The 16,767-nt window shown below is 32.5% G+C and overlaps 1 protein-coding gene across 3 annotated transcripts in view; it reads left to right on the forward strand.

The window, feature by feature from the left end:
* Window positions 1-16,767, forward strand: part of LOC131845828 (protein grainyhead-like) — a 75,197-nt gene that overhangs the window by 35,742 nt on the left and 22,688 nt on the right. For all 3 annotated transcript variants that reach the window (XM_059194956.1, XM_059194955.1, XM_059194957.1), the window contains 2 exons: window positions 1,428-1,585; window positions 9,143-9,305. In XM_059194956.1, the coding sequence (XP_059050939.1) occupies window positions 1,428-1,585; window positions 9,143-9,305 (321 nt within the window). The remainder of the gene's footprint in view (window positions 1-1,427; window positions 1,586-9,142; window positions 9,306-16,767) is intronic.

Consider the following 16,767-nt stretch of genomic DNA (forward strand, 5'->3'; position numbering starts at 1 on the left):
ATACCTTGGAATTGCTCTTTTTGCTAATTATCAAACGTTATGTGTCATGTCATTTATTAATAATGGCTAATATGAAATCATAATGTAATTTAATTAATAGTAAGTTGTTAAACAAAGTTAACGATTTGTATTAGTTTTGTGCAATCAGCCCCAGAATTAAATACTTATGTAGTGACGTTGTTGCATTATCAATGATATTTTAATGTGAGACCATTATCATAAATTAGTGACCAATTAGACTTAATTTATGGTAGATTGTGACATAAAAATCTCTTCATTGCATTTGCTTATAGGTTCGCTCGTTATGTTTTCCTTAAATTCATTCATGTTCAATACTGCGAGCCCTTGATATTTAATTATTCTTTCCGCATCCGAAAATTTTATTCATACGAATATGTATAATTCTAATTAAAATGTGTTTACTATATAATATATAATAATAATAATAATATAACAAATAATGATAATATAAAAAAGTTTCACTTTTGAAAATTTTAATGACTATTTAGAAATTCATATCATTTCTGAAGTTCAAAGGTGTCAATGTAATTATTGAGTAAGTAAATTAAGTGCTTATTTAAATACTTACATGGCATCTTCCATTTTTCAGTTTGTTCAATAAAAGGATAACGAATTCTGATTCGTTATCCCAGTTGTTTAATACATGCTACCTACCCAGAAGGAATGTTAAATATGAAATTCTCGTAACCAATACTTAATATAAATGAGATGTAAATGTTGTGGGTCCATGTGCTATTCTTCATATACATTATCTGAATAAAAATCTAGAAAATTGACAATGTCTCATTGTTATCCCCACACAGAGCACAGGTGGGTGTATTGTCATCACTCCATAACAATATTGCAAAGAGAAGAACTGTGTTCGACACGTCATAACAAAATATTTGAAGCTTATAATACTAATAGTGTCTTATTTAGCTAGCTAAATCTACATTATAACAAAATCAATTTTCATTACTATATCTACTATTAACCCCTACTTGAAGGCATGGCCCGCCTTAGTCATATATCTTTAAAAATTTATTTGTAGGGTTTCTAGAGTAAACAAGCTCTTTTTATAAAACTTCATCCTTTATTAGAACTTCGATTCAGTAAAGCTACTATTTATATAACCATATTACATAAATTTTAACTTTAACAAATTGGATTACGTACCATAAGTAAGTATCTACAAACTAAAAATGTTGGAGTCCTGTATCCTGGGATCTTAATTTTCTTAATTTTTTGGTATACGTCGACAAAACGACAGTGTTAATGTTAGTCAATGTAAATAATTTTACAGTATGTTAACAAATAATTATGGTAGAGAAAATATGTATACACCATACAGGCAAGAGAAATCACTACAATAATCTATTTCTGTTGAAATATGTCCATGTTTATACCATTAATTTATGTTTGCGCAGTCGTTCGACTACACCGTAATCTGCCAGCAGCCCGGTGTGGCGGAAGATGGACGGGGTACACCCTCAGCTCATCATTCGCCTGCACAGCCCCCAAGGACGCGACCATGGCATGACTTTGGCAGACAGAATGACGCAGACAAGATACAAATACCTAAACTGTAAGTAAATAGATATATATAGGAGTAATGATAACGGATCAATACTTCAACATAAACTAACTATTTTATTCCATATCGTTTTAATTGCACTCATTGTATAGACGAATATTTACCGCGATTATTATAGGAAAACTCTGTAAGGTAATGTTGCTGTTACATTAATTATGGTAGTAGTTGATTTGAATTTTGGTATTAACCAATAGTAAACATAAAAACGATATTTTATATACAAACTTAAAATATAATCTAAAAAGTCGAGGTGATAAAATGAATGGTTATTTGTCAGGAGTATCTAGTTTTGTATAGAAAAACACTAAGTAAAAACTATGTGTGTGCAACTGAAGAATACAAAAACTCTTGTACCTATTTACTTTAGTAAAAATATACTTGAAAGTAAATAACTTAACCAAAATGATGCTAATATGCACTGGGTTTGGAATATTGAAGAGGTAGAGCGATTAATAAAATATTCCATTTACTACCGGATAAACTAGAACTTTAAAATTTAAAAAGAAATTTATTCTAATTGGACAGAGTAATTAGAGTACATTAAACAACACTTATTAGAAAAAGTATTTACAAAAGTAGTATAGAACTATTGAAAGTCAACTTCTTCCTTCTAGTTCCATGGTACTACTCTTATTACTACTGATAAGACATGAGACTGAGTTACGGTAGTTCTGCTTATACAAAACTTTAGAGGAAACTAAATAAACAATTATCTCAACTATGTGTAGTGTAAAATAGAAAAGGAAGTTCAGTGTTTCTTGATGATATATATTTATATAAGAGGGACTTAATCGAATATGGTTAATAAACTATTAGTAGAAGTATCTAAGTATAACTATTAGTGCGTTTTAATAGTACTTTTAATTTTATCCTATCCATTGAATAAACTACCTAACCAACTTTTAATAATTTTATTAATTAGGTAACTTAACTAAAAGTATTATTTTACTATTTATTAGACTTTTTATTATGTAGCAACTTAAGACCGCAGTAGGGACATTAAAATATATAGTGATTTAATAGTTTAATATTTATTCATGTTGATCCGGAAAATCTCCGAAAATGGCCTTTGGAATTCTATCTAATTTACATAACGTTTACGTTACATTTATTAGTTTATATGGCCGCTATATGTATTTAGTGTAAGAAAATAAAATGGGAACAAAACGCACAGTTAATTGTCGTAAATTGATAGCGTAAACATACAAAACAATTTTATCAAACCGTTTTCCTGTGTAACAATGTAATTTGTTAGTATGAGTAGCTAGGCATCAGCCAACATTTCGAGCGATTGTTTACCGACCACTTTGCACCTTCCAGGTTGTTATAACGTAGCCCTTTCTAAGTAAGATGCTTTGATCCGTACACCTATCCAAAGTAGACTTTAATCAACGCAGTTAGCGGCATTAATGAGTTAAGTACCGGATATTGTTTAGTTAGAATTTTAGTAATCTATCGAGATACCCAACAATAGTCGTAAACTCAATGTGTATCAGAATAATGATGTTGATACTGATATTTATTAAAGCATTAAATATTGTATTTAATACTTGATGGAAGTTACGTTGAAGTATTATTTATATGAAGTCTACATATTATATAAACATTCATATCCATGTCCAATACACGAACTGTTCTGGTATTATTAAACTGCATAATTAATTTATTAATTTAGACATATATTTTAGGACCGGGATATGTTTATATATGTCTTATATAGGTATGTTAAGATAATTTAGATGCACGTGAGAATTCTTATTATAACTTATCAACAACTTAAAATTTGTTTGTCATGTGTAAATACGCAATTACAAAAATAGTATTAGGTATGTATTTATTATTTAATTGTTTATGATTTATGATAATCAGAAGTAGCCCTCAAGGTTACGTAGGGCCTTCCTTAATTGAGGAAGAAGTTCATTATTTTATTATTATTAAGTACGACAAATGCAGATGTTATATGTATATGTAACAGTATATATTACAATTGCACAATTTTAAAATTTGCTTACTTATGGGAGATATAAGTTCGTTTAACTAAAGCACTATAATCGTTTTAATTATCTACATTTGGTAATGCCTGTTTATAATGGTCCACCTGATGATAAGTAATCCAATTTCCGTTGCCAATATACTAAAACGGCACTACAGATATAATGCCCACGATATCACTCATACATTGCCGATCCTAAGAATGTCATGTCCCTTATCCCAAAATTTCACTGTCTTATATCCCCTATTAGTGAAACATATTGAAACCTAGTTGTACTTATTAGTAGCCTTGGAAGTCGAAGACCGATTCAGTAAAAAAAACTTATTACAACAATACAAGAGAAAGAATTCAAAGAAGCCGGTTTCATCAATATAAATTAGTATACAATTTATAATATCCTCCTCTTTTCCTCGTGAAATTGAATCTCGTGCTCTGGTTCAATAAGTTTTAAATTAATTTCATTAACAATACGAAAATATTTTTAGTAAGTGCTAATTCTTTCTTTATATACTTTATAATTGTCGTTACTACTGAGGAATGTGTAATTGGAATTTGTTACGTTGTAAGTAATGTAGTATTTTAGTCAATAGATATCATAATATGTATAATATACAGTAGGTTATGTTCAGGCAGTTATGTTTATATTACGCGAATGTAAGGTAGTATCTGTACAACAAATGAGTCACTAATTGGCAAATGTAATTACTAGTAGGTATATAGAACGACTAACATGTATTAAACACTATTCATTTATTATTTACTTACATAAACATGGAAACTAACGGATATTACTTATGTTGTAACTCACTGTGCCGCAAATATCGATAGATATTATTTTTACAAATAAATAGTTTATTAATATATTAAACATACTTTACTGCTATTGACAATACCTAATTTAGAGATTTTACAAATTTTATATATGTGTGTGCAATACGTATACATATGTAGTTAGTTACACATTGACTCTGATAATGTAAAAGTTTAGAGTGTATGTACATTTACATATTTTTTGGAATGGTAATGGTACCGTGTGCTATCCACTCATTTAGCTTCAAAATTTATTTATTAGATAAATATATATTTGAAGCCTGTATTAGTAAACAACTTATTGCAAATACAGGGATATGGGATCTCAGTATATTTTTAAAGATTCTTTTATATTTATTATAATATATATCAACAACATACATGACATTATATATGATGAATGATCATGAATTTCTATTTTTTTACATGCAAACGTATAAAAGAGGAGCACATGTAAGTATGTATAAATAAATAATAATATCAATTACTATTCATTTTATAAAATCGTTACAGAATCGGGCAAGTTTTCATTTGAATTAGTCCATTTACAGTAGCCAGAGTCCCTAACCTAAGAAAAAGTAATTTAATTTTTGTTTTGAGAACAAGCACCAAACGTAAAATATAAGGCTGTTGACAATCGGTAGATACCTTTTGAACAAATCGTTAAAGAAACCGCGCAGGCGACACGGCGGAAGCATTCGTCGACATGATAAGTGCATTAGCATTATTATCTCCATAATTACTTGCTTGCATTTGGCCCAAATAGCTCGGTCGCGTCTACCGTCTTAAATTACCTCGATGCTGATACGCGTTCGATTACCAGCCCGGGCAGACATCACCTTCTTACGAACTCATTCCGATGCCCTCACGAATGTGTAGACTATTACTTACCGAGCAGTTAAGTATTTTACGAAGACCGCGCGATGCACCAATAGCCACTTTATTTACTCGTCGAATACTCAAAGCAGGAACGAGCTTTTAAAAGGTAGTAACTTAATCAAGTAATGTGTGCGTATGTGGTTATCACTTCGAAAACCTATTAGTTTTGACGGTACTTTCGTCTTCATCGGGAAATAGAATTTTTGAATTTATCTTTTATTGTCTATTTACTTTTTACCCTTCAAGTACGCATTTTTAGATAGGTTGTATGTAATAGATCTTTACTACTAAAATTCGAGTAGCGGTCAATTTATTTGGTTTTCTTTTTTTAGTGCTAATAAAAAAATTAATACAAATCTCTTCTATTTATGGCCTTAAAGAATTCTATTTAAGTGTTCAGTATGCGTAATTAGCAAATATTATAATAATATTCGTCTTTCATTAAACACCTTCATTTCGTCTTATTATGAAATATTAATATGTATAGCAGATGGTAATATATTTTAGGCACTTCCAGTAATCTGTTTTCATAAATAAATTAACCATAAAATACAAGTAGAGATCGCGTAGTTGTGTCAGTATGTTATTATGTGTTCAAAGGCAGACACGCCAATCAAAGCAGCGCTATTACGTTGGTTAAGCGTTCTCATTAACTTCTGTTCCCGTCTGGCCGCCTGCCATGATACCTCCCTACCCTTTATCTGCTATGAACTATCTACTCCTTGTAATCATTAACAGATAATGTACACATTCAATCTTTTTAATATAGCTAACTCGTTTTGTAAATATTTAGTATTACGTATAACTTTCTTGATTAAGTTAATATAGTTTGTCTTTGACTCCAGATTCTAAAAGATGATAGATGATTTATGAAATAAAAATATTTTTACGAGTAAGATCCTATTACCAGAACAACAAGGTGACTCATCTATATAGTTTACCTATATAGTAAATATGAATTATACATACATATGAGTACGATTAATTTTGTATGACCAACCGAATTTCAGATAGATGTCTTACGCTTAAGATGTAAAATTAACAGTCTATGTAGTATAGTTTCATTAGCAAATTATAAAGTACACAGTAACTTGGATTAGATTCTTGTAAAGAGGCAATTCTATCTGCTTTTACTCCTTGTATTCAGCACAGATTATTTTTAAGTATGGTTTGTTAGGACGATATACGAGATATCTTCGGACTGACAATGTAATATGATTGTTTTCGCGACGCGGTAACACGTTTATTATAGACCTTTATAGTCTGAAATATATTTATATATTTCAGTGTAATTGAAGAGAAACTTTAATCTACCCTGTTGTAATTATAGAAAACATTAATTTTGATATCTATTTTCACAGTAAAAATAACAACTCTACGAGTACATATATTTTCGCAAACAAAAGTAAACAATGTGCTGATTTATTGTAGTCGCTGATGTAAGTAAGGTATCATAAATGTATACAGCCAAAAATAAAATGGCTTTAGTGAAGCGACAACCTCTGAAATTCGTAAGAATATAAAGCATCGTGTCAGGCGAGACATTCGTCTCAGATACACAATGGTGCTTTCATTTCCATCATCCAATTCGATGCAACTTACGTGTGTCCATTGCCTACTTATAGCGATGTGCCACTACCACTTTTTCAATAACTTATTTTTATTTCTCAACTACCAAGATTCCCATGTGTATGGTAATTAACGTAATTATTTTTTACTACTGCATACTTTACAAATTAACAAAGCTCAAAATACTTGAGATAATTAAAACGAAAGACACGTACCTATATAGCAGACCACATATGATGTCAAGTATTTGCTCATGAATATCGTCCATGTAAAGAATACGTCAGCACCTTTAAAATATATTTTTAGTTAATTATTTATTATATAAAGGATATTATTATGTCTTTCTTATTTTTAAACTTTCGGGTTTAGTACACATTATTAATACAGTTAAACGGGTTTTTACGCGAATGTTAATTATTAATATGCCGCGTTTTTACGCAGTAGTATTAATGGATTAATATAAAAACAATTATTTCATAGACAGTTAAATATAAACACGTGCCCACTAAATAAAATCGTATTAAATAAGTTATTTAATAAATATCCAGTCATTCATTACTTCTGAAAACGATCAAGACTATCGGCAAAATTTTAAGAAAACCGTGTCTATAATGAATGCTTATAATAGGCAAATGTGTGATTGAAATCTAGATAGAGTGGCAGTCGTAGTATACTCGTGTGTTGCACATTTGACACTATTTAATTTTAAAAATAAGTTCGTAAATACTAAAAATATATAGCGCAGTAATAAGTTCAACTATCATAGAAAGTAATGTTAATAGGCATTTGCAAGGTTTTGTGCTTAGTCTGTATGGGTTTCAAACAAAGCCGGATTTATGCGCATCTAATTTGGCAGCGGTGCACGCGTCACCGCTGGACGCCAGACCTCAGCATCTTATCGCGGCATGCGTTTTTATTGTGAGCACTTTGTTGTCGCTACGTTCGAGACTTTTTGCGACTCATCAATTTCCTCGCCTGCTCGATTGATTTATTCATGAAAGGCCCTTGTCCTCACGCAGGAAGTGCCTTTTTTCGGTTGCTTCGTCGCTGAAATTTGTAATGAAGCTCATTCGAAAACAATGTGTTATTTATTTTTGAATAAGATGAACTCACGTTCTCGTCTGTAAATCTGGACTTGAATGGCCGTATATAAATTGGAAAATAATGGCTATTTTTCAGGTTGTACCAAAAGTAAACAGTTGCATATTTCAAATTCGTAATAGGCTGTAAGATAAGGACTGGTCGTCAAGAATAGTAAGTTAACAAAGGGTAGTTGATACGACAATAGAGAGCAACGTCGCAAATGTAAATTGTGCTTGGAATCACTTAGAGAGCATCAGATAGGCGTGCGCCGCTGCGACCGATCCGTCACTGTCGGTCTGCGTTTGCATTACACGGCTTTTATCTGAACGAGCTCAGTTTAAATCGCAAACATCAGCGGGGCTGTTCACCAAATTGTTTTCAATAAAGCTTAAGTAATGGTGCAACCACAAAATGTAGTTATCGATACAGGACCGCATAACTATCTGAGACTCCGGTTAAATTTATTAGCGGATTAAACATTTCATAACAATTTATAGCTTTTTATCGTGTTACATAAGTTATCATGGGGTACAATGGACCGGGTTTATAATGACTTCGCCATTTCCTACTGTAGTTTTCTCTTAGTATTTTGACGTGGGCGGTGTTGGTTGAGATCAGCGCAGAGACAAGAAGCGGTGGATTACGCGTGCAGCTGTGCTGACACGCTGCTGGCCCTGGTGCACTAGCGCGTAGCATACTTTAATATACAGCTAGACAGTGTCAATACAACGAGTCTCGGCACGCGATGACCACAAAATTAGCGGGGTTTTCCTTCCGTCCAGTCGCGAGCTCAGGAAATCACGAGAAAACACAGTTTTTCATTGCGTACTACGAACTGGATTTCCACGCCTTTATGTAACGACGCCGCTGTCAAGCTTTACTAGCAGTGCAATTAAGATTTCCACTTTTTGTGCACTTTTATTGCTTTACTTCATGGAAACTTTATTGTCGAGAACGTGTATCCGTAGATAAATATCTCAAAGAAGAAATCGCACTTTTTCTAAATGTCTCACAAACCAGCTCTAATTGTGCATTTTATTTTCTGACAAACATTAATAACAAGTCACCTACTGGGCCATTCATGATAAGTGTACGCTTTGGATGCTTATCTTCATCTAGAACACGGATAAGGTGGTGTTTACATGTCGTGTCAACATGTCATAGGTATTTGGCGTTTTCATAACAGTTACCTCTCATTTTACATTTCTATGCAGGTTTTCCCCGTACGGCTTCAAGTACCACCTGGAGACTGCGAGCAGTAGTTCACAGAGGCGCGAAGATGACAGGATCACCTACATCAACAAGGGCCAGTTCTATGGCATTACCCTAGACTACACGCATGATCCGGACAAACCTTTAAAAAATCAAACAGTCAAGGTAAGATGTTTTTGTGGTATCTCATATTATTAAACTTTACTTCATAGGATTATAAACTGTAAGTTCATATAATATCGTTATTATTATATATACAGCAGGAAGGTGTTATATTTATATTAAAACTAGAAGTTAATATGGGATCTATGTTTACTTGATTTTATAGTAGTTATTATATTGTATAATAGTATTAGGTAGAGTCAAAAATATACATGATTTATGGAGTGCCACTTATGGATTTCTGATATTGATATAAATACATAAGCGCTATTGTACAGTACGTAGAAGGTATTATTCAAAAGATTATTTATTTTTAATAATATAGTTATTCTTGGAGAAAAAGTATATATGTAAAAGTATGTAGATTTAAAAAATTTCTAACTGCATACTCATCATTGCGTTGTTCTCTGGGTGTGAGTGAAACAAAAATAATTAAATATACTATACATTTTGTACAAATTTCTATATTTCGTAACTGATTCTTAATATTGTTTGAACATGGGTTTAATATCTGGGCATAATAAACAGAAACAGTTTTTTCATTAACGCGTAATTTGTAACAAACTCTTTGAAACGTCAACTCTGCTCGTATGGTTCCTATTCTGTGTGACATTGCACGGTTTATGAATAAGCAATAAAGCCTCTGATCCATTTTAACGACATTTATTTAACATTTAATGATTAAGTTACTACAACCTGTTTTCCGAGCATCAATCGTAAAGCACGTTTGACTTCAAACGTCTCAATTTATAACCAGATGATAGTGACAAGCATACCATATCAAAATAACATCTGGGTATATATCTTTTTATTATGGCAATACCACGATTTGTTTAATATTTTTTAGAATATCATTTACGTTAGGTACTTGTATTTGATTGCCTTTTTAACACATTTATTTACTAATATATAACTTTTCAATCGAGTTGGTACATATCGTTCCACAAAAAAACTTCCATAATGACAAAATTAAATCATTATTTTAAGCAAGAATATAAAACATTATTAAATAGTTTTATTATCTTCGAAGAGAAAATTATTTAATTTGTTTTTATTTCATTTGGTGTCATTCCTCTTTTGTACCAAAAAAATATATGTAATGTAATGTTGATTATAACAAACAAATTAATGCTCTTTCTCTTTTGGTATCACTTGCATTGTATATCTACATAATATTTCTTATTCATTCCACATATGAATATACAGTCCATGAATTATTCGTCCATTCGCCCATCCTTCACAGATTGTCAACTTGATGTAGAGAATTTTAGATTCATCATATTATTTTAATAATTTACAAAATAGTTCCTATGAAATTAAAATAAAACATTTCAATAATGTATTCACACATGTCATATATTTATTCATAATTTGTAATACAGATAATTCAAAATTAGTTGAATATCTATTTCTAGCACATTACAGACATTAAAACACCGTTAGTTATATCATGTTTTCAATTAACTGTAAATAATATAATAAAAGACTTTAGTAATAAAACGCAAAGAACAACCTAGTGTATAGCGTGACACGAATACACAATTATGTATATTGTGGGAAAATATTGTTCTAGACAAAAGATTGATACAGCATTGATAGCCACGTGATGCGTGGAAATCGGAAATCCCTCTCACATTATTGTTTCTTCACAACTTCCCGGGAAAAAAGTGACAGATTATGTGGGTAATACGTTATTTTTTTCAAACTCATTGGATTTTCTAGAATAACCGGACAATCCACATTCGGTAAACATGTTATTCTTAACACTTAATTGTAATTATGTGTTAACTAATTTACAACTCGCTAGTTTTCCCGCGCAACTTTGTCTAAGTTACATTTTCACCGTTTTTGGCAATATTTTACATTATAAGTCCGCTCCTATCATTCGTAGTATAATGTTAGGTATATAGGGTTCTCGATAAATTGGCTACCAAATGTATGAATGAATATAGATCAATAGTTTTGGAATATCCAACCTTATAAACTGTATTTCTTTATAATATTACAATATAGTTCGAGCATCTACATCTAAGATCTTATAATTCTCTTATTTTCGCTAACTTGTTAGGTATTCTGTAATGTTATGAAACGTAGTCGATATTCAATAGGATGGTTTTGTTTCCTTTTTCTTGTACCCAGTTACATATTCGAACACGGTTTATCTCGATTCAATGGCTCTAGATCAGAATAATCAGAGATACAATGCGACATACGTTTGAAGGTATTATTAAGGTAGTAAGTGGGCCGCGGTTCAACACTGGCAGCCGCGGCCGGCCGGCGCGCGGTGTTCTGCGGAGCAGCGCGCGGCGATGGCGTATCGCATTCAATACTCCAGTAGGTATAAAACGCGCTTATCTCGGCGCAATCGAGTCCGCATTGTATGGCCGTGCCCGATAATTAAGACGACGCTTTTGACATTCGCCATATACGAACACAATGACCGCCCCAGGAGCCCATGCCTCCGCAGGATAATATCGCTCCCTTTAAACAATAACCCGTATTTACGGTATTATGATAAAATAATTTCGATGTGGCAAACATTGTGTTTGTATTTTATTAACAGGAATTCTTTTATGGGCTAATATGGTTAGTGATTATAATAAAGTACAATCCTGAGTCTATTGTGGTGTAGGTTACATATACTACATATGTAGGTATATTATAACATTCCACGTGAATAATGAACAACATTATTCTGTACTGCAACTTAACTGTACGCGCGTGGTTAATTAATTATATCGAATTGATTGAAAGGTGTGTTTACTTTAAAAGTGCAAATAATTGATAACTTTTTAATTGTATTCGTAAACGATTTACAAACCATGGCTGAAATATTACCCACACACGCGAATCGAATATCTTGCGTGTCAGAAAGCGGTTAAGAGATTTAAGAAATTTTGGTAAACAGAGATTGGTAGTGGGGTCTGGGCCAGACTGTGGTTTGCGTGGCAAGATTGTAATTACCATTCGGCACCGCCCTTGTTTTTCGGTGCACCTTTGCACACGTTCGTGATGTTATCGCTCACACGATCGGCACTAAGCTAAATTAACAGCTAAAATTGAGATTTTGTATCTAATTAAATAATGATGTCCTATATAAACAAAAAAGTACAGCTTTTCCCTCCATTCGTAGTCAAAAGTTCTCACGAAACAAAATTAATATTCGCATTACATTCAAATGACAAATGTAGTTTTAAAATGTTATCAAAAGATGCATTAAAAAAGTTAGTTGAATCCATTAAATAAGTTTGGTAAAAAGGATGATAAAAAAATCGATCAATCACAGAATGTAGAGGTAATTAATCATCTGGCTAGGTAAGCGGTCCTGTTACTTAATATTACACGTTTTCGAAGGGGTTGCATCTTGCAGGTCGTATGTCTTCATGCATAAAAATATAAAGTTAAGTTTTTTAATGAGATCAGCGCTATCCCTCATTAATCATTGCAAAAATATTGAGCATAATAAATGACACCGTGAAGCATCAATAAAGATATCATGAAGTTGTTAAAATATGGAAGGACTCAATTGAAAATATTTTTTGCACGTTATTCATTGCTGTTATATTTGTTTGCGGTTTCGTTTAGTTATATTAATAATTGAATTTACAGTCGATGTATAAACCTCAATTACAAAGTACCTAAATATAGGTGCTTACTAAATTGTACTGGTATGTTCAATGTTCCTCTCTCATTATCTATAACAACTTCATTGCATTTCATTTAGAAAATTGCTCACCTCAATTATCTAGTCTTTGCGGGATCTGTTGTAAAAGTACCTGAAACTAAAAGTTATTAATCTAATTAGGGGAGTTCAAAGCAACATGATGTTACCTATAAACCATAGTGACTTATGTCATATGTCAAATGATATGTAATATAATTTGGCGCTTCTGATAAACCACCACTTAGTCAACTCTATAGTTATTTGAATCATCGATTATAAACCGTATCTTGCGTGTCCAAAGTGCACCTACTCATTCAGAGCATTTTTTACACGAGTTTTTATCGCACACTGACATCATTGTGTTCACTTTCGTAGCAACGGAAACTCGCGTAACGAGACACTTCGTTATTTTTTTTTAATATTTTGCGATTTTAATGATTGCTCCCGTTTGCCTTTTTAAGGTAATCGTTAATGATGGTTTTTGCACTTTACATGTTGCGCTTGATGAGGGATTATAACGGCTGCATTCTGACTACGTGGTTCCTACAAAAGTGCACCTTTTGGCCGACATTGGCGAGTGAAGGGCTGTCATACGAGACAGAGACAATATTTCTCACGAAAAGCATTTAAGTGTAAAGAATTTTTCGCGAATAAAATTCAGATGAAAAACTTTCATGTAGATACCAAGTTTTTTTTATTATTTAATATTTTTGCCCGGATGTCGATTTTCATGTTTCCTACTTTTTTATTTACACACACATTTCATTACATTACAGGATACGTCTAAAAACAGCACAACATTTTGTCTTACTAGACTATATTAATTACACAGTTTTGTGTTGTTGTTGTTGGATACTGTATACCTAAGTAAAAGCTAAAAACATGCATTCGTATTTTTAAAAAACAAGTTACCGATCATGGTAACAATCAATCACATGTCGAGAATATGGAGATGTCTTTGATTCGGCCATTGTTATTTGCTCACTATAGTGTAAAAAGTAGGGTGAAAATAACCCTTATTCTTCTGCCCTTGTAATAAGCAAATATACATGCAAAAATAATTTAAATGCTAATCGTAAAAAGATTAAATATTAATATTAAAATAACTTTTTTATTTAAGTTATTAAAACCCAAAACGTATCTAACAATGATATGACGTACATATTGGTAATTACACGGGCACATACGGATAAAAATTATTTTCGAAATTTTGAAGAATTATTATTGTTGTTGTCTTAACATTTGCATATCAATTACTTTTCCGCATTTCTTCAATGATAACATAATATAATTATGAATACATTTTTTTGCGATTCTCTATATGGTATTTATTATCAATAACATTAGTTCCTTAATATAATGTATATGTAGAGTTTATAATAATAAAATATATGATTTTAACTTTAAAAATACTACACATTCTTTAGGAATAATTCAAGGGAACAATCAACAATAAATGCAGAAATTCAAATTATATACAATAATGATATTAATAAATTGGTTTCAATATAACTTGTAGTTATGATCTAAATAGACATGTAAGTGTACATGAATATAGATATAACATTTGAGTATTTAAAAATTGTAAGAGTATTGCGCGAAGTTCAGCTACGGCAGGGTGCGCGCGCGCCGCTCGACCGAGCATGAATTTTCCACGTTTGGTTTCAGGTTCGCATAACGCTACTCGATAACTGTTACACTTTCGAAATATTACGTATTATTCGATAATATATGAATACGTAACCACTGAAACCACGTAACTACTCGTAATTAGTCATCCCGTAACTACATATTAAGCACCAATCAATAAAATACGATCAATAACACTTTCGGGCGAATATTATCTGCTTATCTGTCTGGACGATGATAATATTAGAATTTGCGAGCTACTTATTGCCATCAGATGTGTGACGAATTGTTTATATGCTCAGTCATTTTATAATAAGTCACAGAACAACTTTCACTTATAGTTTTTATTTCTCTACAAGGGTGACAGTCAAGCTTGGACGCAAATATAGCATTATGTAATTTAAAGTCCATCATTGTCTCTCAGATATTGAAGCTGTCAGACCGCATGCGTATTTAGCGTCAGTTTTCGATAGCATCGACGAGAATCGAGAACCACCAGTAATCACAGCGGCAACATTAGGTAGTTTGAGATCCAATTATGCAATCGCTAGGCACTACCCAAGTTAGCAGCGCGCGGTGTCGCTCCAAGCACTTATTTATTATATCGGATGAGATTACAGTAATAATAAAATGTGTGACTTAATTGAAATAGCATTATTATATTATCTTCTCTAATGTAAACAAAAATGTTGCGAAGTAATTTATAGAAAAAATTACTAAGTTTGCATAATTTTGCTTATAATTTTCTTTTATATCACGTAGGTGGCAAACAAGCATACGGCCTATCTGATGGTAAACGGTTACCGTAGCCTATGGACGCCTGAAACACCAGGGGTGTCACATGCGCGATGCCGACCCTTAAGAAACCTTAATATACCTTTCTTGAAAAACCCCATGCTGTAGTCTCTCCAGAAAATCTCGGCAGGTAGTTCATTCCAGACTCTAAGTGTACGCGGGAGGAAGCTCCTCTGAAACCGCACTGTCCGAGACTAGCATGTTCCATGACCAACAGGTTCCAGCATGTGGGGATAAATTCCCTGTTGATGGCGAGCTATGCGATGGTGAAAGGTAGCCGTAGGCATCATGTTAAACAATTCATCAGAACACAGTCCGTTGCTTAGATGAGAATTTAAGGGTAGCTTTTGACAGAAACGAATTAGTTTGAAAACCGAATACATGCGAATATTAAGTTAAATTCTTATGTTATTATGATTATATAAAGTCGCTGTAGGTAAATAATATAAACAGACATCTTTATTACATAGTTATATGCAAATATCATTATTATATTAAAACGTAAGAATATAAACGCATGAGTTGCAGATCGTTCAGGCAATGTCGTTGAAGCGACATCATTAATGTACGATTGTTTCATGTCACATTATGCAGTTAGTCATTTATGGGATCGGTATTATACAAACGTTTGTGTAAAGCGTGATTGAAAGCTGCGCTATAAGCGGGAGGTACGGCAAGTTAAGCCGCATCACGCCTCGTCCGGGCCCTGCACTTTACAATCTGACATTTCCTTTCGACATTTAAGCAGATTAGTGTTACGACGCGACTTCGGATGTTAATCCGACGCCCAATGGATTGCGGGAATTGCTCCGATTTAATCGAGATTTAGCGGTCACTATATCGATTAATTCTATATTAAGTCGTGCAATCAATTCTCCAAATAGTACGACCAGCTAGCTCTAGCTTTACACGGATACAGAAAGTACGATTTTATTATTGCACAAAAATAGAGTAGACAGATTCATATATATATATAGGGACGATTTTTGTTATATCTATATAATCTAAGTTTCGAATACATGTCTTAACAATAGCAATATGCAATTAAATAAGTCCACTTAGCTGTCATTTTACATTATTGGATATTAAAACTAGTTTTTTTCTCGTATTCCATAATACTAGATTTGTCTTAGTTAATAAAAACGTAGATGAGTACAAAGTAAAGGATATTTTAACTATTAGTTGCGTACGTACACAATATTCAATTAGGGGCGGCAACTATAGCGCCGGATGCTCAGAACACTGGGCAATTTGTCCGACGGCGGATGCCGCACATCTCTAACAATCTCCCGGACCCCGCAGCTATCCAACACGTAACACGTAGGTACCTACTCATTATTTAAACATCCTACTATATATAGTTGTCTCATGTAAACA

The sequence above is a fragment of the Achroia grisella genome, unplaced genomic scaffold (assembly GCF_030625045.1).
Source record: "Achroia grisella isolate CSIRO2021 unplaced genomic scaffold, CSIRO_AGI_Agris_v1 utg487, whole genome shotgun sequence".
NCBI classification, from domain to species: Eukaryota; Metazoa; Arthropoda; class Insecta; order Lepidoptera; family Pyralidae; genus Achroia; species Achroia grisella.